Source organism: Notechis scutatus, chromosome 2 (assembly GCF_049901735.1).
Source record: "Notechis scutatus isolate UNSWTSFEM ecotype Mainland chromosome 2, rNotScu1.2, whole genome shotgun sequence".
Taxonomy (NCBI): Eukaryota; Metazoa; Chordata; class Lepidosauria; order Squamata; family Elapidae; genus Notechis; species Notechis scutatus.
The window spans coordinates 246,839,101-246,864,698 of NC_142010.1; the positions used below are offsets into that span (position 1 = coordinate 246,839,101).

Below are 25,598 nucleotides of genomic sequence, written 5' to 3' on the forward strand. Positions count from 1 at the left end.
GCTTGCATTCCATAGATCCGAGCTTTGTTTCTCCAGCCAATCACAGACATTCTCTTCCACATGGAAGGAATTTCTGTGGTAGGTTGTAAAAATAAAGCTTGAATTGTTGGGGGCAATATGCTGACTCTGTAAACCACTTGGAGAGGGCTGTAGAGCACTATGAAGCTATATGTAAGTGCTATTGCTAAAGATCTGAGTCCCATTGCAGGAGTTTCCTTCTGCACATGGAAGGGAACTGCTTTCCTGCCTGCAGCAGGCAACTCTTTCATTTTGTCTTTTTAATTATTCATATGGTCATTTAATTTCCACAAGTGAGAGAGCTGGGATTGTGGTTGTTGAGTGAAGCAGTCCTAACTACCCCTGTGCTTAACTGATATTCCAGCCCCAATTGCCATAAGTCAAGGATTATCTATTTGGATTATTTTACCTCAGTAATGTTTAGAAGTTGAATCTCATTATATCCCATAAAATAATTTTGGGTTGATTTGAGCATTTTTAGCCACTTGTACTTTGAGAGAAAGTGAAAAACATCATTCTTGTTGGTTCTTTCTTCCCTATGTTATTCCTGTGCAATTCCCCACCTGTGTATTAGAAGATTTCACTTCTCCCTGCTAATCTTTTGAAAGTAGGTTTTCAAAAAGAATAAGAAAATGTCACCTGTACTATTTTTCCATCAAAAGTATTCTACAGATAAACTTTCATGGAAGGATGAAGCCTTCGTGTGTTGAGAGGCAAATTCTAGATCCAAACCAACCAATAATGCTAGAATTTTAATGTCTGAATCCCAGATATAAGAATTAATACATCAAAACTTTGAGAAAATAAACCATGTTTATAGGTAGTTATAAACATAAGTACATAAATATATATGTATTTAATTTTAGATGCATAGATATACAGCAAAGCAATGAAGTAGAACGAACACAAGCACTTCGTTTAGTCAGAAAGGTACGTGAAAACTCACAATACTGTTATTTACTAAATTATCCATCTCAAGTTTTATATGATTATAAAATAATATTGCAAATGGCTTGATTATTCAATGTAGAAAACAATGTTGGTAACACGATTGACATCCAGCTGACTATGCCCACCCGGGCCCCCGAGTCCAAACACAACCCTGATGCGGCCCTCAATGAAATCAAGTTTGACACTCCTGTCTTAATAGGATGAGATGGCTCATCAGATATGCCATAGAGGGCTTTGAAGACCATAACCAAACACTGGAACTGCATCTGGAAGCAAACTGGCAGCCAGTGCAGCTCGGGAAGCAGTGTTGCAACATGGGTCAGTCGTGTAGTCCCTGTGGCTTTCTAAAGCCAATCAATGTCAATGGACTTTCAGGAAAGGCTTAAGATAGAAAGGAGAAATATCAAATAAAAGAAGCATCAAGTATCATTTGGGTCCATTTAGCTGCTATGCAGAGCTTCTAGTGGATAAATATAATACCTCAAAGACTCTGTAATATTCAAGGCCACTTTTTGAGAGTCCACTTAACATTGATCAGCTGTGTAAGAAACGTTAAATCCCTTTAGGAATTTGAAAAAGCTTATTGGAAGTCAGGATATGCTTAGCTGCAACTAAACTCTGGTTTAGAATGTGTATATACCTGTTAGGAATATAAGTCACCTAACAGGTATTTGGGTTGGAAATATATAAGCCAGGATAGACATTTTAATACTGTCTTTAAGAGAATGCTAAACTTGTAAGTAGGTGTGGTTTCTCAAACAGCCATAAGATGGAGCCAGAAACCTGGATTGTTTTAGTCTTAGTCTCAGAAGAGAGTGTGAGTCTCTGTTTCCTTCTGTTGGAGAGAGTATTGCCGTTCCTCATAATTGACTGCTATTTTGGATTTGATGTAAGTCTGATGCTGAACTGTTTATGATACTGGATTTTGTTATTGGATTATCCCTGGATTGAAAATTGACTGATTTAACCTGTGAATGACTTTGGACTGTGTTTGAACTTTGCTTAACGTTTCTGAAAGTAAAAACTTACATTTACTGTACAGTGTATCTGTGTGCTGTGTGTGTATTATTCAAACACTACTCTCTATACGTCTCCCTGTATGCGTTCATTCTCCTAACGGGGAATTACCTCAACAATACCATTCTACTTTCTTATCTTATTGATGACCATGATTTAAAATTCCATCTTGGAAAATTAGTCAAATTGGCCCCAACTAAATCACCTATTTTTAATGGGGGCATTCAGGACTTCTAGGTTCACATTTGGAGCTGTATGGTACTCTCATACTCCTAGCTTTTCCATAGACATTGTTATTTGTATGAACATTTCAGATGGAGAAATTATTGGGGTATTTTTCAGCAGCTCTTAAAGTAGCTTTTGAGTATGTTTTTGCTATTCAATTTTTGTGGATAAATTGAATAAAAAGATCTTGAAGATGCTTTAGCAGTAATGTTTCCCTTCTTATGGCTGATTCTTTGTATGGCTGTAGTACAACAGTTATCTTTTGAAAAATAAAATTAAAAATTAAGTTACAGATTAAGAATAGAATACCAAAACAAAATATTAAAACAGGTTCTGTTTAATATGAATAATTGAATATTTTACATTGTTCTTTAATTGAGCCATGTATGCAGCAAATACTTCCTTCTTTCTACATTTCTTTGCAGATGATTACAGTCAATGCTTCATTATTTCCCAGTTCAGTTACCAATTCTTTGATAGCTGTTGGAAATGATGGCCTGCAAGAGAGGGACAGGATGGTTCGAGCATGTATTGCTATTATCTGTGAATTAGGTAAGTATTTTTAAAAAGTATTTCAGTTAAATATGAGATTTAGTAGAGAGAATTATCAATCTTTTGGAATGAATGGGCAATCTGTACAGTAGATTACAAAGCTGTTTAATTTTTATCGCATCCTCTTCCCATATGTCTTTTGAAATAAACTTAGATTTGTATCAAAGCATTCTGTGCCAAATATAACTCAGCTATCTGTACTCAAGAATTACTGATTTTTTAAAAAAGAAATTGGGTCACTCTTTGCAATATATACATGGCATGTGCAACATAACCACGGAGAAAGTCCCATTGAACAAATTTAAACTTGTTGCTAAATCTTAAATACCTATTCTGATGTGTGTTTTTGAACAATTTGAAATGAGTCTTAAATAAGAGTTCTCAAAGTTTCTGAAAGGAATGTAGTATGGGTTGGTGAAGAATTATATAATCTTGGAAGAATTTAAGGTATTTAGAATTATTTTATAACACTTTGAAAAATGAATATAAGATGTAATTTAATGTTAACATTTAAAGATTTTTGTTTGTAGAAATATGATTAGTTATTAAATACTATCAAAATTATAAAATATTTAATACTCTTTAAAATGGAATAATCTCTTTCAGCAATTCAAAATCCAGAAATAGTTGCGTTCCGTGGTGGTCTAAGTACCATTTTGAAAAATGTGATAGATTGTCAGTTAAGCCGTATAAATGAAGCTCTCATAACAACTGTTCTACATCTTCTTAATCATCCAAATACCCGACAATATGTGCGAGCTGATGTGGAATTAGAGGTAATTTTAAATATAATTGCATTAATGTGCTTATTTGTTCTAAATTTGAATTGCTTGTTTACATGTAGTTTTCATTTAGCAACCACAATTGAGAGCTGCTACTCTGTCACTAATCAAGACATCACATGACCATGATAGATTTACTGTCTCACTTCAGTAGATGTTAAGGAATAACATAACAGGATTTTACTGCTGGCTTTTCCATTGACTATGCTTGTTGGAAGCGGACTGTGAAATGGGCAAAAGACAATCACATAACTATAGCATGCTGTGACAGTCATAAGTGCAAGGATTAATCATAAAGTTATTTTTTTTCAACATTGCTGTAACTTTGAATGATTGCTAAACATGGAGGCCATTAACCAAAAACTCCATAAAGTTTTGAAGCTTTGGCTTCTAATAAGCGTTGGCTTTTAATATTATCTATTAACATTGAAATTTGATACTTGCATATGTATATAAATTATTCCTTTTTTCAAAATAAATTGATATTTATAAAGTTAATAAATTAGTTTATAGCATCTCCCAGTGCCTTTCCTTTCTACACTATTTCCTTTAAAAATAAAAATTGGATGCAGGGGCAAGATACATATTTTCATGTTAAAAGCCCAGATCAACTGTATCTTGGCAGTTTTGTTAAAAAGTAAGAAACTTCTGATTGACAAAACATATTTTTAAAAGCATTTAAATAGATTTACATATGATAATAATATATAAACGGTAATAGGAATGACACTGATCTTCTTTATTGTAGCGGATTTTAGCTCCATACACGGACTTTCACTACAGGCATAATCCAGACACTGCAGAAGGACAGCTCAAGTAAGTACACAATCATTCTCTGCTATTCCCAGATTCCTAATTTGTGGAATAAGCTCTTTATAGCAATGCTATTTAAAAAAAACAATAAAACATAACAGTCTTTACTTATTAATCTTTTTTTTAACAGAGAGGACAGAGAAGCACGGCTTTCTGCTAGTAAAATGGGAATTGTGGCAGCATTTCGATCATGGGCAGGTAGGCTATTTGTTCTCATTTTAACTGAAGTCAGTGAGTAGAATAACACACACACGCACACACACACACCTATGCCCTCTCCGCTTTGAAAATAGCCCACGTGGCACTGTTTAGCATAGTCAAACATCAGCACAGGAAGTATTTTATGGCATTCCATATTAGGTCATAAACTGTTTAGCCCATGGTGAACAGTATAGCACAAACATCAGCACAGGAAATATTTTATGACGTTTTGTATTATATCATAAACTGCTTTATGGTAATATGCATGTCATAAAATGTTTTCTAAAATGTACCAAATTTCATTTGCATGGGAATCATGGATCTCATATTATAAATGCTTTCTGTAAATTAACCCATTTGGGATATCATGGTTCACCCAGTTAAAGGTTACATGAAGCAGAGTTTTAGTGGTATATAGATGTTTTATAGATGTAAGCAGAATCACTTGGAAATAAAACTTTCCTGTTGTAGGCAAACTGTAGATTGGAAATTTCTTTAGGTAAGAAAGGATGAATTAAATGTTTAGCTTTCAGGGCAGAAAAAACAATAACATGCACTAGACAAGATGTTTAAATGTATTGATGCACTCATTTTTTTCTGATTTTTTAAAAACTTGCTATGATTTGTTTACAAGTAGCCTTCAACTTACAACAGTAATGGAGCCTGCCCATTTTGCTCATAAGTTGTGACAGTCATAAAATGGGTCACCCAAAGAGCTGACCTGATTTTACGACCTTTTTTGCAGTGGTCATTAAGCAAACGAATTGTTTGCTATGGGCCAGTTTTGCCAAAAGAAATACATGCTGATTTTTGGACAAAAACATCATAAAAGAGTTATATGTGTGTGGAGTGTTGTAAATGGCTATAATGTAGGCCTATTGCCAAGTGCCCAAAATGTGATCATCTGATTTGGGGGGGTGGGAGATGGCCATCATAACTTTGGGTTGAAAGTATACTGCGGAGGTCCATCATTATTTGAACTAGGCAACTGATTGTAAGTTGAGGGTTACCTGCTTGGTTTTATTGGCTGCCTAACTCCAACAGACTGGGTTTTAACAGACTGAAACTGTAACAAAGTGTCTGCTTATGTGTTCAAATGTAAAAACAAAACAGTACTTCTCTTACCATTATATAATTATGCCTTTCATTTTCTTTTCAGGTATAATTAGTTTGTGTAAGCCTGGGAATTCTGGGATCCAATCTCTTATTGGGGTGTTATGTATACCTAACATGGAAGTGCGGGTATGTTTTCAACTTCTGCAGCTAGAATTGTGAGGTTTGCATGTTCTTCACAGGCCACACTCACTTCTCACAATACTGTTAATCTAGGAAATTTGTAACATTCATTTTCTTAGGCATGTATATTCTATTTGAGGACTTGTCAGAGGCACTGCCAGACATTGCCATCAGTATTTGTGGAGATTGCTTATATTAAGTTTTGTTTTAAGAGGTTGTAAATCACAATTTGGTTTAAAGTTCAATAGAACTTAAAAAATGTAATGGAAACATGAGAATTGCCATCATATTCAGTAAACTTAATCTACTCATTTTGGCATACTGTACATTAGCTGCCGTATATTATTTAGCGCAATACAGATTGTTTATTTTTTATTTATTACAACTGTGTTTTCTAGAGTTCCTATTACAAAGCATCACAAAGCAATTTATTATAATTGTAAAAAAAAATCAAAGTAAAGCAAAATAAAAGCAGTTGATTAAATGTAGAGATACTGTGAGTTTAATGGCTGGGAAAGACCATTATAAAAAGATGGCTTTTTTAAAAAAAGAAAAAAAAACTCATAAAACATGCTAGTATTGATGTACATTATATGCAGTCTAATGGTTTATTTTGTAGAATGCTTACCTGTTCCCCACTCTTCAGAAAAACAGAAAAAATAAATCAGTATCCTGGGAGAGGGAGCCACATTTGCCAAGTCAAATTCTTGGAACAGTTGTTGCTTTAGATGTCGCACCATGATAGTCATTTTGTGATTGGGCAACCCCATCCCAAGACGGAGTGTCAGTACATCCATCACATGTTCTCAGCATTCATTCCTGCTGCAAATGTTTAATAAACAGTTACATTATTGGCTATTAGAACAGGACATCAGCTACCTTGAAGAAGGTGGCCCATATTTTTCAATGTCTGAGTTGTATTTCTTTGATATTAGCTTCGTATAAATATATTTCTGCTCATTTTTGTAATCCTATTCCTGTTTATGTTACAGCGAGGCTTGCTTGAAGTTCTATATGATATATTTCGTCTTCCTCTTCCTGTTGTGACAGAAGAATTTATAGAAGCACTTCTCAGTGTAGGTTAGTATTAGATCTGGGGAAATGCTCCATGGTATTTGCTGGGAAGATCGAGGAGCATTTCTTTATCTGGTGCTGTATTGGGGACTTTAACTGCAGCTGAATTGTAATAATTATGCAGTAATCTTTCTTTCACAAACTTGAATCGTGATATACAACTCTAAGCATTTTATTTATGACATATAAAGGGCCCCTCTGAGGGAAGTCATTTGTTGTCTAAATTGCTAATATATGAGATACTTTTTAAAAATAATTTTTATTTCAGCTATCATTATCATGCATGAAAGATTTTAAACTTAAGATTTTTTTTTAATGATGTGTGCAAGACAAGCATGAACTTTCTCCCAGCACTGCAAAATAGGAGTTAGAACTGCTAAGGAAACAGTGAGAAATAATAATGCCGAATCACATGAGAAATGCCATGCCATAATTTTACAGGGTTTTCAGCTGCCCATCTTTAAACTTAGAATTCGTTTCCACATTTTTATTTGTGTAGATCCAAGCCATTTTCAGGACAGCTGGAGACTTTCTGATGGCTTTGTAGCTGCAGAAGCTAAAGTTATATTACCTCACCGAGCCAGATCCAGGTACTTAACTATTACCCACCCAAGTAGAATACATGTTTTTGTCTCACTTTGATAAAGAAATAGATTTTTCTTTTAAAAAACATGAATGTTGTCATTTTTTATTTTTTTATTTTATCCAGGCCTGACCTCATGGACAATTACTTGGCCCTGGTTCTCTCTGCTTTCATTAGAAATGGACTCTTAGAAGTAAGTTCAGATTTTAAATTAAATTGCAAAAAAATTCCATTCTTTAGTACAGTATGTTCAGTGTAAAGTAACACAGATGTCACATATGCACCACATATCTAGAATTTTATCTCTTTAATTATTCCAGGGTCTAGTTGAAGTAATCACAAGCAGCAATGATCATATATCTGTCAGAGCAACTATCTTACTGGGGGAACTTTTGCATATGGTAAGAGAGACTTTCATTTGCTGATTAACTGCTATTCATTTTAATAAGCACTGTTGGATTTCATTTCCGGTAGTAAAGGAGAAGGAAATAATATTCAAAACTTAAAAAAACAGTGCCAAGACACATTCAAGTTGTTGTCTTACTTTAGCAAAAAAGATAGATAGTAACAAAAATAACTTTTCCTTCCCTCTTTTATTATCTTAAAATATAAGGGTTTTCTGGGGTTGGTCTACAAATTACAGTTGCCTAATCTGTAAAATGTGGACAGTTTACTTCAAAATCTTGCTTGTTTTCAATTTATTGCTGATGATCCTGAAATCTTTGTCTTTTCTTCATTTAAGACAACGCAGTTAAGTTTCTTTTATTAACTTGAGATGTTAATAAAATACAAAGTAACATATTCAGGTCATAATTCATTATTTCAGCAAGGTGTCCCTTTTAGATTAGGATTGACCAATTGGTTTTTTGCCTACTTTAATTAATAGTAATATTTTGTGAATGGCTTTTCCATGAGATCTATTGTACTGTTTCCTTTGCTGCAAGCAAGGCAAGCAATTAAGAAAGTTTTCCCCCAATTCAGTATTTTTAACATAATGTATTTTTATTAAGTATATTATTTGAAATAAGCTCTGGTCTTATATCATTAAAGTAAAACAGGTTTCATGGTATAGGGGTGAGTAGGTGGAATAAATTGAACTTTGTTTCAAACCTCTAAAGCTCTTTCTTCTTTTTCAGGCAAACACCATTCTTCCACATTGTCACAGCCATCATTTACACTGCTTACCAACTTTAATGAATATGGCAGCTTCTTTTGACATTGTAAAGGAGAAGAGACTGTAAGCATACTGTTAATAACATGCTTAGATACGCTAAGATAAAAGTATACATTCAGCTTTCATTCACATCAGAATACATATTTATACATTTTAGTTATCAAAATAGAATACTGAAGAGTCAGAAAGATAGAAATACTTCTCACTGAAAGTTTTCTCCTTTTTTCTGTTGATGGTAGTCCCTGCTCTATCAAAGAGCTTTCCATCAGCAGAGTAATACCAGTTGCATAAATAACACTGCTCAGCAGATTTTGCTCTCTGTATTATTATTTTCATCTGAAAACCTCCTTTGTATTAAGACAGATTGTGTTTCTTTTCAAAAGAAAGCAAGTATAATCTTCTTGATTTCTGGTTTTGAAATTGCCAGTTATTTTCTTTACATTTTATATTTCAGTTAGAGTCTAGATGCAAATTTGCAAAAAGTCATAACACCTTATAATATATTCTGTGAAGCAAACAACATATATGGTGCATTCAAATAATATTCAGACCCCTTCACTTTTGTCAATTTTATTATGCTGCAGCAGCCTGGTTCTACTGTAGAATCAGGCTGCAGTATAACAAAATTTTAAAAAGTGAAGGAGGTCTGAATACTTTCTGAACCCACTGTATTTGTCTAAATTGTACATATTTCATAAAGTTTATTTGGCATATTTCTGCATCAGCAGCACTTATTCAAACTCACTTTTACTCACTTTTTTTTTTCTTTCTGTTTATGGCCAGAGAGCACTATTGGTAGTGAGCTAATTGTATTTTGTTTTCATCATTTCAATTTTATTAACATTTTCAGGAGTTATTTCTTGGTATAAGAACCAATAATTTGCAAAATCAATTATTATAGAATTATATGTAAATTATATTCAAATTTTGTTAATACAGGTAGTCAATACAGGTAGTCAAGTTACAGCAGTTCATTTAGTGACCATTGAAAGTTACAACAGCACTGGAAAATAAGTGACTTATGACCATTTTTCACACGACCATTGCAGCATCGCCATGATCATGTGATCAAAATTCAGATGCTTGGCAACTCATATTTATGATGGTTGCAGTGTCATGGGATCATGTGACAGTCTGACAAGCAGAGTCAATGAGGACATCAGATTCAATTAACAATCACTTAACAACTGAAGCGATTCACTTAACCACTGTGGCAAGGAAGATTGTAAAATGGTGCAAAATTCACTTAAAACTCTCACTTAGCAGCAGAAATTTGGGGCTGAATTGTGGTCGTAATTCAAGGACTACCTGTATTTGATAATTACTTGTTAATGAAACAAAATGATCCAAAGCATGCATATTTAAGAATATCAGAGTTATATAATTGCCATTTCATCTAAACTCCTGAAATGGGACTTGGTTTGTAGTGGATTCAAATCAATAAGCTGTCAAGCCATGTCAGCGTAAAAATCCCTGCGATTTACAGAATATACCAATTCTTTCAGATCCTTATTAAGTATAGTAATTGCATTATCGTGTTCTTCTGGTAGACGAGCCAGTGCTGCACTGAACTGCTTGAAACGCTTTCATGAAATGAAGAAAAGAGGACCTAAACCTTACAGTCTTCATCTAGATCATATTGTCCAGAAAGCTATGTCAACCCATCTGCGAAGAGATCAGTATCGTGTGCAGAAAGATATCTTTATTCTTAAGGTAGACTTATCTAGGTTCTTTGTCATCAAAAGAATATAATACTTACCAGTATATAATTTTTAAACTAAACCTTCCTTTTATAATGGATAGTAATTTTAAGCTAACTTTTTTTTTCATTTGAGTGGGAGCCTGTCTCACTAGATACTAGTTCAACTCTGAGGTTTGGGTTTTATTTTCTTTAAAAAATATAAATTTTGGTGTGGTTATTTGGAAATGTGTTTAGTAACACAGAAGCAACTTTACAATGGGATTAACTTATTTTTCTTTTCCCTTCTGCTGCTGAAGGATACTGAAGAAGCACTATTAATGAATCTGAGAGATAGCCAAGTTCTTCATCACAAAGAAAATCTGGAATGGAATTGGAATCTGATAGGGACCATACTTAAGGTCAGATGTACAGTATGATGATACTCTAATTAGCATTTAAGAATTGAAATACAAGACATTAATTGAAATAATTCTTACCATGCTTTGTATTTGCTGTTTTTAGTGGCCAAATATTAACTTAAAGACTAACAAGGATGAACAGTTGCACAGGTATGAAACTGCCTATTATATGGACAAAAATAATTACAAAAAATTTCATTTTTGTCTTGGGCTTTTTTGTTGTTCTTGTAACATTTTAGGCAGAAGTTGATACATTAGAAAAAAAGAAAGAAATTAAATTGTCTTTTCCTCCAATAATTTTGAATTTAGCTTCTTGTAAATGAAACTGTTTTCAGCTATTTTAGATCCAGAAAGAAACATAAATCAAGTATGGCATCCACATAAGAAGGAAAAAAGGTGTAAACAGTTATTTTCAGATGCTGAACTACCAGCCCTCTGTAATGGATACAAGACACGAGAGATTATTCTTAAGGGTGTTGAACAAATGGATAGGTTTTGAAAGTAAAATAACAATTATACTATTGTCTTAGCCACTGAGTTTGTGAGATCCTCTCACAGCAGATCATAAAAAAGGTTCTTCAAGTTATATAAGTATTCTGTTGGCCGTTTTCTGATGTAAAACTTCATATGGAAGCATAGTGATGTACCCCTACATGGTTTAAAATTTAGCTGGCCAGGCAAGGTTTGAGTTGCAAAAAATTTGAATGGGATGACCACGCTTGATACCTCGTATCATGTGATAGCTCTGAAATATTGCAGTTCCCATCTACTTTTATAACTTTCAGTAAGAACTGTCTCTTGTTTTGAGAAGCACTTGTTACATTATATTTCTCACATATTTAATTAAAAATCAGATTCTGTAAGTGCAAGATGGCAGACAAATATTTTTTTTTCTTTTTCCCTCCACCAATTAAAAAAACACCTTATTCTGACTGACTACTTTTAAATAATATATTCGCCTCAAAATTTTATATTGAATCCTGTCTATTCAAGAAAAGGATTATACGAGTTTGAAGTTAGCAAAGGGATATGAAAAATTGTTGGTAGGCTCACATTTGTAGATAAGAGAAAGATTTGCTGGATTTAAACATCAACAAATTCAGAGTTGAAAACACCCATCTGCAGTCTTTATTAGGTTATATGTTGTTAGAGAAATAAAGTGCATAAGATTTCCTAATAAGTTACTGCTACCATTTCTGTAATATAAAATATAATAATCACCTATGGTACTTGCATGGGTTCAGAAGTATTGCTTGAAAAGGAAATTTGCTAACTGCACAAAAATCCACAGTCTAAAAAAAATGCCTTGTTGGGATAAAGAAAGAAGATTTGTTAAATAGGAAGAATCAGTGACAGAGGTCATATTAATCATTTCTTGAAGTAAATGTCTTACAAAACAGAAACTGCTACAGAAAAAGTTCTCTATCATTTCTCACAGGCTATTGAGTATAGTTTTGACAGTAGACCTCAGGGACAAGTTAGATTTCATGTCACAGATTTTGTAAAAATTTCCTTTTGATTTAAGATCGATGAAACTATTACCTTGTAATATAAATAACTATAAACAGGTACATACATTGTCAGAAGCCTTTAGTTATGTTTTTTAATTGCCTCATTCTTTCGTTTGATGTTAGATTTGTACGGCGGCTGATGTATTTTTACAAGCCTAGCAGTAAATTGTATGCCAATCTAGATCTCGATTATGCAAAGTCAAAACAGCTCACAGTTGTTGGTTGTCAATTTACTGAATTTCTCCTTGAATCTGAAGAGGTAAAAATTATTTACTTTTTTAGCCATAATTAAAAACTGGCAGATACCTATTTGATGTTATGCTAAATGCAAAATTGTACCATTTATACCAAATTATCAAAACAGGAAATATTTCAGTGGAAGAATTTAATTCTGAATCTTTACAATTAAGTAGGAAATGCAGCTTAATTTGGGGGCAAAAATAGAATTCATAAAATATATGCTTATTCTAAGTTATAGTAGAAATGTAACATAAAAGATATTGGTAATGTTTTGCTTCAGTAAATAAATTTAAAATTAAAAAAGTACGGCATGCGTAAAATCCTTTGAAATGATTATTCCTCTTCTTAACTTTGCACTACATGGGAATATAAAATAAACATAATTAAATGGTGCCTGATTAAGTAGATTTTCTGCTTAGTCTGACTGCTTGTCAAGTAGTAATGCCACATGTTTTGTTTAAATACCTGAGGCAGCACAACATTTTGGAACAATCATATTAGATTACTTATAAAAAATAACTAATTAATGCACACCAACCAATTTCAAAGTTTATTTATTAATCAAACACATAACACATAAGTTGCAATCAGTTCAGAAACAATAAAATTTTAGTTATACTGCAAAAGTCTTGCCTTAGTTGATACATTAGCCAAGAAACTTACGTCTTTCATGCTTCAAGATGCATTCTAAGAAGATGCACTTAGAAATTAAAACTTAAACGGTAGTATGAACTGGCCTGATCTGCTTCAGAATATTGAGTGGAAGTGATACATGGGTCAATCAACATGCCCTTTTGCCCCTCAGGAAGGAAGACAGGAAGGAAAGAAGGAAGGAAGGCAGGTGCAACAAAAGGTAGATACAGACTTAACAATTATCTACAGTTTCTACATGTTCACCTTTTGCATTTCTAACTTTCTTTGATGTGCAAAAGGTAAATAAGAATTGTTTGTTTCGGTTCCTTTTCTTTTTTCTTGATTTTCTTTGACAAAACTCATTAACGTGTAGAAGAAAACGACAGAAGATTAAGTTCACTTTTGCCAAAACCTGGTTTTGACTTGGCACCTTCTCTTTCCGTTGTTAGCTTTGGAAAAAATGTGGATTGCCTGTGGATTGTTTATATTTATTGCTGCCATAATCCCCGTAGGAATGACTTTCACTTTATATCAAAATCATCTAAGGCATTATCAAGACTGTCTCCACATTTCACATGTAATCTAAATTTCTTAAAAACAACTTCCCAGTATTGTTGCAAACATTTTTTTGTATTTTTTTTCTGTATTACATAAGCACAGATTTTGAAATATCATACATTATAGAAATTTTATAATATTTTCCTTTTGTTTTACTTTTCTGTGGAACTGAGCAGTTGATTGTTTTATACCCCAAAAAAGTTGAAAATGTATTGTTGTGGGGTTTGTTTGTTTGTTTGTTTGTTTGTTTTTTGAGCAAGGAAAATTTGCTAAAAGTAACCTGAATAAAGTTTTTTTTTTCCTTTTAAAGCAGGATGGGCATGGCTATCTTGAAGAGTTAGTAAGAGATATTGTGCACTGGCTTAACATTTCTTCGGGACTGAAACCAGAACGCAGTCTCCAGAACAATGGTTTACTTAACACACTTAGTCAGCACTACTTCTTATTTTTTGGTACCCTCTCCTGTCATCCCCACGGAGTGAAAATGCTTGAAAAGTGTAATGTATTTCAGTGGTATGTATTTAGTTACAGAAATAGTTTTTGAAATGTTGAGGTTCCAGAAACTTAAATATAGAAATTATCTTAATGTGTGTCATCATTGAATGTGTGGTAAACTATAGTTAGCTGTGACTAGTTGACATTAACTTTTTTATTTTTGGAGAAGCAATGTTATTTTAGATTTTATTTGTAAAAAGATTGAACACGAATTACCAGCAATTTAAAAGACTGTTGAAGAAAATAAATACATTCTTAATGCTTTTTGAGTAAACATTTCATAATTATAGAATGTAATGAGAGCTAAGCACTTGTCATTTCCCCTGGAAAAATAGTAGAAAAAATTATTATGCATTGTTTAAATGCCATAATAATACTATTGTGTGTTTTATGATGTATACTACCTAGAGTCACTTATTGAGATGGACAGATATAGAACTCATATAAATAAATACATAACATTTATTGGAAAGTAACCTAGGCAAAGTTATTCTTTGCCCCAGGTAACTTGAAAATTCAATAGTAGCAGAGACATCAATGGAAGAACAGAAAAATAAAAAAAATGTAGGTAGAGATCACGCTGCTTTTTTTAACTAGGAATATATCTTTTTAGATTCTGTTTTAGTTATAAGAATATATTTGTATTAGAATTCTATTCATTTCTCATTTCTTTCCAGTCTCCTTAATCTGTGTTCCTTGAAGAACCAAGATCATTTACTTAAACTGACAGTTTCTAGTTTAGACTACAGCAGAGATGGCTTAGCAAGAGTCATCCTTTCTAAAATCCTGACAGCATCAACCGATGTAAGTGAAAGGCAGATTATTTTATTCATGTTTTCATGGTATGGTACAGAAGCTGAAATGTTTGAATCCTTTCTCAGACATAAGCTTGAAACTAACTGGGTGATCTGAGTCAGCCATTTTCTTTCAGCCTTCATACCCTTATAAAGGAATGTCCTGAAAGATGGTAAGAAATATATCATAATACTGTATATAAACTTAACAAAAGTAAGCTATTTATTTATTTGGTTTTAGTCATCTGCCATGTTCATGGCTCCTCAGCTGGTTTAGGCGGTGAAATATAATACCAACATAGTAATAAAATAATATAAATATAACCAATTTTTAAATAAATTGTTACAATAAAACACAGTGAATCATGCTAAACAAAAGTAAACCTTTACATAGAGCCATGGAAAAAGCTGAATTTATAAAGCTGCATTATATGTGGCCATTTATACATTTCTCAGGGAATTCTTTATCATCAATTATTATTTCTGCTGTGGTTTACTTTACCATATCTGTCCAAGTTAATTAGTTCACACTTATGCAGAAATATTGAAAATTCAAAGGGATTCACAAATTTTTAAGTATGATTGTACACTTAAACACTATAGCCCAAAGAAATCTGATTCTGAATTAAATGTCTTTCTCCCCCCCAAAAAAAAAACAAAAAAAAAAACCACTGGAAGGTTGTTAGAAAGAGCTTGTCTGTGTCTTTTACTGTAATTATAGTGAAAATGATGTTATTTCTTCCCCTTCCCATTTAAGGAGAATATTGGAGCAGGGGACCTAATCTTGTTTTTTATTTTCTTTCAATTAAATGTATTTGGGGAAAATATTATGGATGGCAGAAGCTTATGAATCAAGTAGACTCCAACCTTGGTTTTGATTTGAAATTAACATTAATTGTACAATGACATGTTGTATATGTAAACCCAATTGCTAACCTTGTTCCATTTTCTGGTTTTCCAATGATCTGTTTCTTTCTTTCATAGAATTGTAGGTTGTATGCTACAAAACACCTCCGCGTACTTCTGAGGGCCAATGTGGAATTCTTCAGTAATTGGGGAATTGAGTTACTTGTCACACAGCTTCATGACAAAAATAAAGCTATTTCTTCTGAAGCACTTGATATCCTTGATGAAGCATGTGAAGACAAGGTGAGACCTTGTTATTTAATTGAAGAAGAAATAAGCCTTATTTTTATATTAATCCTGCTTATATATCATATTAATGATTATATTGTTATTATATCACATTAACTCTGTGTCTCTTGTCTTTTTTTAGGCTAATCTTCATGCCCTCATTCAAATGAAACCAGCACTTTCTCATCTAGGAGACAAGGGTATGCTTCTGCTGCTAAGGTAAATGTTTACTGTATTGTTCAGGTGAAAACAAGGTAGTTAATATGCATTTGCTCTGAATGTATTTTATAAACAATGATTTGTTTTGTTTTGTTCAGATTTTTGTCAATCCCCAAAGGGTTTTCCTATCTAAATGAACGAGGCTATGTAACAAAACAAATGGAGAAATGGCAGAAGGTATTTAATTATCAAATTGGAATCATTCCTTGGAACTCTGTTATATGTGTCAGCTATTACGCTGCGGCTTTACCTGAGCCTACTTTGTTACCAGCAAATATTAGGGACACAAGTGCTCATAAGGAAGACTATTAATGCATTGATTTCAGAATAATTTTATATACGTGTAGTGTTCGCTTAACAACCATTCATTCAGAGATTGTTTGAAGTTATGGCAGTAAGGAAGAAAACAGCAGGGTGGCCAAAACAGCAGACATGGAGAAAAATAGACAAGTGAGAGGAGTTTAAACAGAGATGAGCATGGCAGGGCAAGAAAAGCATAAGATCCTTGCCTAACAACAGTGCAGTTCTAGTCTGATGAGCAAAAACAGGACTATTGAATATTCTGTCACTAAACAGTGTGGTAACTTGATACATAGCTAAAAACCAGATGATTTAAGGATGGAAGTTCTGGTCCCAGGTAGCAAGAACTACCACCTGTACCTATTCAGATCCTTCCATGTTTTTGGTCGTCACCCGATTTGGTCGTGATCAGAAGTGTTCGTGACCAGAGGTTCTACTGTAATATTAAAATTGTTTGAAGGTAAATCACATGTAATATTGTTTGGATGGAAGAAGAAAAGTCAAAAAAGGGCAATTTTGGATAGGACTAATTTGGAGAATGTGGATCAGATGTAACTTTTTAAAATTGCTTTGTCTTTAAATCCTATCCAAAATTGCCCTTTTCATTAGAAGTGCTTGCTGAAACTAAACTAACATTTCCTCATAACCTGTGAAAGTATTGCCCTACTGAAAGGGGCTGTGTGGGTTTAATAATGGGAGAGCTTATCTTTTGACTATTTTGCATGATGAACGTCTTGGTGTAACAAATGAAAGGAAAGGCATTATCATTGATGCCAACTATCCCAATTGGTTATAGAAAAATAAACTTATAACCAAATAGAAGAGTTGTATAGGATAATCAGGCTTACTTTGTAAAATTGTGAACCTGAATCAGTGGGAATTGCACTTTATTGATCTTGCTCCATCTTATTATCTCTCATAGAGACATGCTTTTGAATCATTTTGATTATAAAATCAACTTCCAGTCAGTATTTTATCATAGTGGTATTAGGAAATATTTTCTTACCTGGGTCATTATATAGTGTGTTTATTAATATAATTTATTGCTAGAGAAAATGTTTTTCTGAAGATCTCTGTATTCAATTATATCCTAGGAATACAATTTAAAATATGTTGACTTGATAGAAGAACAATTAAATGAAGCACTTACTACATACCGCAAACCTGTTGATGGTGATAATTATGTCCGTCGGAGCAACCAAAGGTAAAACAACCTTGACTCATTTGTTAAAGCAATGCCTATAGTTATGCAGATGGTTTTAAAATTGTTAGAATTAATTCAGTGCAAATTGACCGTTTTTCTTCCCCACAGATTACAGCGGCCCCATGTCTACTTGCCAGTTCACCTCTATGGCCAACTAGTACACCACAAAACAGGCTGTCATTTGTTGGAAGCTCAGGTGAGGAAATTTAATGTAACTGATTCAAATAAATTAGAATAGAATTAGAATAGAATAGGAATAGAATAGAATAGAATAGAATAGAATAGAATAGAATAGAATAGAATAGAATAGAATAGAATAGAATAGAATAGAATAGAATAGAATTCTTTATTGGCCAAGTGTGATTGGCCAAGTGTGATTGGCCAAGTGTGACACACAAGGAATTTGTCTTGGTGCAAATGCTTTCAGTGTACATAAAAGAAAAGATACATTCGTCAAGAGTCAAGAAACATAAGGTACAACTCTTAATAATAGTCATAGGGTACAATAAGCAATCAAATCATACTAGGAAACAGTCAATATAAATCGTAAGGATACAAGCAACAAAGTTATAATCATACTCTTTTCACTATCTTTAGCATTTATTTGCCTATTCAGAAGTATGTAGCATAAACCACACTACAAGACAGTTTGACTAGACTTGTCCAGCATTGGCTCCATAAGAAGTCAAGATTTGTGAAATCACATAATTGCCAGAGTTCATGCACGCACTCTCCTTATAACTGATGGGAATAATTGCTGAGGATTAATTTATAAGGCTAAGAAGTAAGACTTCAGCTTCTTGCTCCTTCACCCTTGATATTTTAATCCCTATTTCTTTAGACTACAGAAATAGATGGCCTCCATTGCAGTGACTCATTTGTTGTGAAAGATGTGAAAATGTGATTAAAAGCATAAATATTTGTATTTTATTATTAGCACTGCTCTCATATAAAAACAGAATTGAACACTTGATAAATAAATTAAATTGCACTGTGGTTGTTTTTGTCGTTGTTGTTTAGAGTATTGTTCCTGACCTGAGTTACACTGTCCGTTCCCCTATGTTGGAAAATTGGGAAGGGATTAAGCAACTAAAAGCTGCTCTTTGGGCACTGGTTAGTTAAAAATATTTATTTACTACATTTTAATATATATATATATTAAAAGCACAACTATAATGACATGGGAAAATAACCGAACAAAGCTGAATACCATACATGTAAGTACCCCTCTTAATCTTACACGGGAAAATGTATGTGTGTGTGTGTGTGTGTGTGTGTGTGTGTATGTGTGTGTGTGTGTGTGTGTGTATATATATATATATATATATATATATATATATATATATATATATACACACACACATACATATATACATATACATATACATACATACATACATACACATACAACTTAGTTTCAGTGATCACCAGTTTGCTTCTATTCTGAAATATTTGTAAATTGCTATAGAGAGGTGAAATAACATATTAGACTTCGTTTGTATTGTTTCTTTTTAACTAAAAGTGATACTTAAAGCAGCTAATAATAAAATGTTAAATAATTAAAATAAATTATGAATGGAATTTATAAATATATTTTTATTTAGACAGACAGATGAACTTAGAAGAAGGAAAATGCTTTCTGAATGAAAATATAATTGTCAGCAGAACTATGTTATTTTTCTCTGGTTTGGAAGATGAGCTGGAAGGGTTTAGAACTTTGAAACAGTCATGAAGAAAATGGCTTTTTATGTTTCTTTAAGGGGTTTTGAAGGAAAGCATGCAGATTAGAAAAAATAAAAGCAAATATTTTGGGAAAATTAATTTGATAACTGCAGTCTTTATGGTTTCTCCTTTTTTTCATTATGCAAGTTTAGAGATTACATTGATCTATGTCCAATAAATAAAGATTGTCAAAGTTTGGCAGAAGCCATTCAACATTAATAACCCTGTGTCTTGCTTGTGGGAGGAATAAAAGGTTTCTTTAGCTTTTAAACTGTTTAACTTACCTGAATCACAAAGAAAACATTAGGACAATATTGCAAACATCTCCTAAAAAAAAAAACATGCTGCAATTTGGCTGCCAAAATTACTTTGCATCATCATGAGAAACATCATTTTTTCTTGGTTAATAAGGCATGGATATCACACTTTAGTTATCAAATTTATGGTTTTATCAACCTGCCCTTGGGTTGTTAATCCAAGAAAGAAAAGTTAAATGTTGGGGTGTTATACAAGGTATCCTGTGGGTTGAATCCAATTGTGCCCGTTACTCCTACAAAGGAAGACTCTTAGTAGAAGGGAATTTTACAAGTCTGTAATATTAACCACATTAACCATATTTTTATTGGTGAGAGTTATAAAATGGATTATGTTGATTTAAAAAAACATTCCTTGTGAAGTTGAAAATTAGACTATAATTGATGCCAATATTTCTAAAAGAATATTCTTTAATGGCTCAGGTAGATACTTATGTAACTAGAAACAGTGTACCAATTATGCAAAATCTGTTTTGAGTTTATAAATCACTGTCTTTCGCCAAACATTCCTTGATTTTCTATTTATTGACATTTATTTATATTTAAGGGAAATATTGGATCTTCAAACTGGGGATTAAATTTGCTTCAGGAGGAAAATGTGATACCCGATATAATGGCACTTGCCCAGCATTGTGAGGTCCTATGTATTAGAGGGTAAGTAGAACTTGAAAACTAGAAATGGCATTGTAAAACATCTGTGAACAGTTTACTTTGTCTGAGCATGAATATATTCAGATTTTTATATCATAGAGCTGAAAGAGACCTCAGAGGTCAACAAGAAAGCATTTTTCTATAGTTCAACTGCATTGCATTCCCAGTTAATTTAACTTCATAATAGATTTTCATTTGACTTTTATTTTCTAAATGCAGGACTTGTGTCTATGTGCTTGGCCTAATAGCGAAAACAAAGCAAGGCTGTGATATACTGAAGCATCACAATTGGGATGCAGTAAGACACAGTCGAAGGCAACCTTGGCCAGTAGTTCCCGATGATGTGGAGCAACTCTGCAATGAACTCTCTTCTATTCCCAGCACTCTTAGTTTGAACTCTGAATCTACCAGTTCAAGACATAACAGTGAAAGTGAATCTGCACCATCAAGTAAGCTATTTGGAAGCACTAGTAGCTAACAATTGTCTTTTTTTTATTTAAAAAAAGTAGATTACGAAGTTGGCTTTTTCCTTTGCATGTACTTCATAAAGTACAATATAGTTTACGTCATGCTATCTCATAAGTCTTTTTTTTGCTTTCCTCCTGTTGAGCAGAGGTAGATTAGAATCATATTGTAAGCCAACAAGAAAGTGCTTTAAACCTAATTAGTAATTTTGGTTTGTTTTGGACAAAGAACATCATTCCAAATTATATTAAGGTAAATAATGTTACTTTTAATAATTTAATTAATGTTAATATGTTAATGTCAATAATGTGTTAATCCAGTCATAAATTAGCAAAGAGTTGGGCAAACTTTATTTTTGTGAGATGTATTTGTTGGTGAATTTAGCTCGCTTGTTTTGCTAGTAGTAATCAGTGATTTCTTAGCCAGAAAAACCTATGTGAACTCATTTTTGGAAAGGATGATTTAGTTTTTCCACATTAGCCCAGAAACCATTCATATAGTTAGCAGTTGCTTGCTTTTTAAGAAGTAAATTGCAAACCTGTGGCAGATCCAAATTGGGATCATGATACGGGAAGCAATGGGACTTTTAAACTATGCTGGGACTCATTTCAAGCATAATTTACATTTGAAAAAACACACCATTTTTTCTTAATTGTATTATCAATGTCAGAAGTACATGAAAATGTAGATCTCAAATGCATCCTTAAATAAGAACACTTATGTAAAAATTTAAATTGACGAAGACAATTTCATAAATACTTATCATGACTAACATGCTGGGGTGAAATCCAGGTATTTTTATCGCTAAATTGGAGGGGAAATTTTCCTAGGCTATAGGCCTAATTGTAAAATGATATTGGTAAAGATTTCCTTTCATCCCCAGTAGATTCTTACACTCTTCTGACTTTTAGAATATGTAAGAGGTCACCATATACTTTTTGCTTTCGTATAATGTTCAGCTTCTTTGAAGAACCAGCCTTAATTACCCAAACCTTTGTGGATCAAAAACATGAGTTTGTTTCCATTCCAGGCATGTTCATCCTGGAAGATGACCGGATTGGCAGCACCTCCACTAGCACATTTTTCTTAAATATCTCAGAAGATGCAGAACAGAATCTCTATGACAATACCGGGCCCGTGAAGGATAAGGACCGCAATCCCTTCCCCTTTTTCTCCTCCCGCAGACTTGTCAGGAATCGCATCTTGAATTCTCTTACCCTGCCTAATAAAAAACTGAGGAGCAGCAGTGATCCCAAAGGAGGCAAGCTGTCTTCCTTGGAGAACAAGATGGGCTTAAGGCGAAACCGGACAGTAACAGAACCTTGCAGCAGCATGGATTTTACACGAGGAGATGACTTTACCCCGGTATTCAAGGTTCCTAAGATTCACACTCTGAAACTAGAAACTTCATTTATTGGGAGCAAGCATAGTGAAGATGCAGATAGTACTCCAAGTATTGGTGAAAATGACCTTAAGCTTCCCAAAAGTCTTGGCCATGAAAATCATAGGGAAAACTCCAGCCGAGAGAGACTCATAGAAGTTTCTACGCAGACTCATTTCAAAAGTCGTAGTTTAAGTTTCAATACAGACACGACCACAAGTGGCATAAGTTCAATGAGCTCCAGTCCTTCCCGAGAGACTATGGGAGTGGATGCTACCAATATAGAAACTGACTGTGGGAGCTTAAGTACTGTGGTGAGTACCAAGACCATTAAAACAATTCAGTGTTCAACCCCACAATCTAACCACCTCCCTCTGTCAAAATCAAATTCTGTCTCCCTGGTACCACCAGGGTCTTCACACACGCTTCCTCGGAGAGCACAGTCACTAAAAGCTCCTTCCCTCGCTACTATAAAAAGCCTGGCTGACTATAATTTTAGTTACACCAGTTCTCGAGATGCATTTGGATATGCAACCCTGAAACGCCTGCAACAGCAGAGGATGCATCCCTCTCTGTCACATTCCGAAGCCCTGGCTTCTCCAGCAAAGGATGTACTCTTCACAGACACAATCACAATGAAGTCTGGTAGTCTAGACTCTCGACTAACACCCAATCGGTAAGTAATATTGTCTTCTGCTTTTCTTCATTTAAATTAGGTTACCATGGAAGATAAATTATTTTTTAAAGAAATACTGATGTGTTTATTGTCTCAGTGCATTTTGACAAACATCTGTTTTCCAAGAAGACTTTTATCTTTTACCTCTGTTTAAACAGCTGTAAGGGGTCAAGATGTGAAGGGAGAATTAGCACTGCTTAAACCAGATAGAATAACTGTGTAATCATGGACAGATGGATTCCAGTTTTAAACCTGGGGGGAAAACAGCCAAAAGTCCATTGGTTTAAAATGATGAAAAGAAAAGGTGTTAAGATTTAAACATCTAGGGGGTTGATTTCTGTGTTTGGTAGTAGTAAATCTCATGTATGTGTATGCTGCTTTTCTTGCTTGCAATTAAACTAATTATCTAGGAGTATGAAGTCCTTGAAGGTACTGCTGCTATCCATTTCCTGAACATTTCTGAAAAAATCAGAGATTTATAGTTAAAAGGGACCTGAAATTGCTCTAATCTGAATGGTCTTGCTCATTCATATTCAAGTGAATTAACAATTTTCATATAATTTTACATTTAGCTATTCTCTGACCATCTGAGGACCCAGATTGTTGGAGGCAATATGCTGACTCTGTAAACCTCTTAGAGAGGGCTGTAAAGCACTGTGAAGCAGGATATAAATCTAAGTGCTTTTGCTATTGCTATCTTGTTTTTAGAGGTGTTAGTAGCCTCTAAAATCACACACAAAAGGAGTGTGTCTTGGTTTGTGCTGCTAATATCACCCATCTTTTCTGATTTGACACCCCACCCTCCTTTTCATGCCACTAATGCTTCCAGCTTATAATGGATAGCATGATATCATTCAAATTCAGAAAGCATCAGAAATCTATTTTATTTAATCAAGAACAGATAAATATTAAGCAGCATATTGTGATTTTGTACTTTTGGGATGATCCTTCAAGTCCTGGTGACTGCCTGGACTAATCCCTGCAATTATCTTGGCAAGATTTTTGGAAGCATCATGCCATTTTCTTCTTCCTAGGGCTGGGAGAGAATGACAAGATCACCAAGCTGGTTTTATATCTAAGGCAGGATTAAAACTCATGGTCTTCTGGTTCTAGCTTGGTGCCTTAACCACTACACCAAACTGGTGCTTGAAGTAAAATTAGCCATGGTATTTTAAAATATAGTACTCATTATAATAAAACCATGTCTGCTATTCCAATATGCTCCTTCTGCATGTTACAGGTTCATGAGAGCTTTGAGCTACGCATCATCCTTAGATAAAGAAGATTTATTAAGCCCTATAAACCAAAATACACTGCAGCGTTCTTCTTCTGTTCGTTCCATGGTGTCTAATGCTACCTATGGTAGCTCAGACGATTACATTGGACTTGCTCTCCCGGTTGACATCAATGAGATATTTCAGGTATGTGGACCATATTTTTATCTTAAGTGAGGGAATTAGTCATATTAAGCACTGTGTTGCTATTCTACATGAAACATTTAATTTCACTCCGAGCAATATATAGAGAACATTTCACTTATAGGAATATTGCTGAATATTAAATACTTCACACTAGCGCTACTTGGTATTTCCAGAAATAATGACTATTTTAAAAACTCGGTCTGCATAACTTTTTGTCTTAAAATATTTTAGGTAAAAGAAACCCCCTATTTCCAGAAGAAAACTATGATTTCATATGATGATCGGGGCACTCGAGTCTTTGCCCAGGATGCTTCAGGTATGCTTTCTATTCTCTTTTGGCTTACATGGTTGCCTGCCACTTTTCCTAAGCTCTACACCTCCTTTAGGAAGAAAGGGTTTATTCCCAACTGCTGATTTCTAAATCCTGTGATCTGAAATACGAAGGTCATGTTTCATAGCACAGATTCCAGGACTCTCTCTTCTGAGAGTATATCCAAAGCATTGTGCCTTATATTGTGCCTTACATTCAAAGGAAAGTATCTTCATACAAATAAAAAAATGAGATATAGGGAGGTAATCTATGGTAGGACATTATTTCACAGCATCTTAATTTTGCATATCTCATAAAGTCAGGTTTATGTTATATTAGCACAGGCCTGGACATTTTACTGCCCACAGGTCACATGTGGCCTTCAGATGATCCCAATCTGACCCACGGTTGCAATCAGATATCAGCAGTGGTGCAGCATTGGTGGTGTGCAGTAGGGGCCACAGTAGCAGTGGAGCCCACCACAACAGTCCAATTCTCATGTGGCCCCTTGGGAAAATAAATTTCCCACCCCTATACTAGCAGAATATGCCCCAAATGTTCTCTGGAACCACTTGATAAATGAAGTATTGATAACATTTTTGTAAGACACAAGGAAATAGACATTTATTACAGCGTGCTTACTTTATGTGGCTTCAGCAAAGTTCCCTTAACAACTGAAATTTATTCAGATGTGGGCGTATTTTATATGCCTTTAAAGCATTATAGGAATTTATTTATTAAATTTATTTGCCACTCATCTCATTTTGAAGCAACTCTGGGCAATTAATTGCAGAAGGTGCTATTGTATTGCTCCATTATGTTCTATTTTCTCTTGCTTAACCAA

General features: G+C 33.9%; 1 protein-coding gene across 3 annotated transcripts in view; it reads left to right on the forward strand.

The window, feature by feature from the left end:
- Nucleotides 1-25,598, forward strand: part of RICTOR (RPTOR independent companion of MTOR complex 2) — a 46,752-nt gene that overhangs the window by 16,205 nt on the left and 4,949 nt on the right. Inside the window, exons 6-34 of one of the 3 annotated variants that reach the window (XM_026666426.2) lie at nt 885-948; nt 2,637-2,763; nt 3,370-3,539; nt 4,294-4,361; nt 4,489-4,556; nt 5,719-5,801; nt 6,788-6,875; nt 7,369-7,459; nt 7,579-7,645; nt 7,773-7,853; nt 8,589-8,689; nt 10,177-10,339; nt 10,625-10,726; nt 10,830-10,876; nt 12,361-12,496; nt 13,283-13,330; nt 13,979-14,181; nt 14,841-14,967; nt 15,942-16,106; nt 16,234-16,310; nt 16,409-16,487; nt 17,705-17,814; nt 17,923-18,010; nt 18,835-18,927; nt 20,398-20,504; nt 20,721-20,950; nt 21,997-23,023; nt 24,264-24,444; nt 24,676-24,760. In XM_026666426.2, the coding sequence (XP_026522211.1) occupies nt 885-948; nt 2,637-2,763; nt 3,370-3,539; nt 4,294-4,361; nt 4,489-4,556; nt 5,719-5,801; nt 6,788-6,875; nt 7,369-7,459; nt 7,579-7,645; nt 7,773-7,853; nt 8,589-8,689; nt 10,177-10,339; nt 10,625-10,726; nt 10,830-10,876; nt 12,361-12,496; nt 13,283-13,330; nt 13,979-14,181; nt 14,841-14,967; nt 15,942-16,106; nt 16,234-16,310; nt 16,409-16,487; nt 17,705-17,814; nt 17,923-18,010; nt 18,835-18,927; nt 20,398-20,504; nt 20,721-20,950; nt 21,997-23,023; nt 24,264-24,444; nt 24,676-24,760 (4,076 nt within the window). The remainder of the gene's footprint in view (nt 1-884; nt 949-2,636; nt 2,764-3,369; nt 3,540-4,293; nt 4,362-4,488; nt 4,557-5,718; nt 5,802-6,787; nt 6,876-7,368; nt 7,460-7,578; nt 7,646-7,772; nt 7,854-8,588; nt 8,690-10,176; nt 10,340-10,624; nt 10,727-10,829; nt 10,877-12,360; nt 12,497-13,282; nt 13,331-13,978; nt 14,182-14,840; nt 14,968-15,941; nt 16,107-16,233; nt 16,311-16,408; nt 16,488-17,704; nt 17,815-17,922; nt 18,011-18,834; nt 18,928-20,397; nt 20,505-20,720; nt 20,951-21,996; nt 23,024-24,263; nt 24,445-24,675; nt 24,761-25,598) is intronic. The other 2 variants (XM_026666427.2, XM_087958494.1) reach the window with 2 other exon arrangements.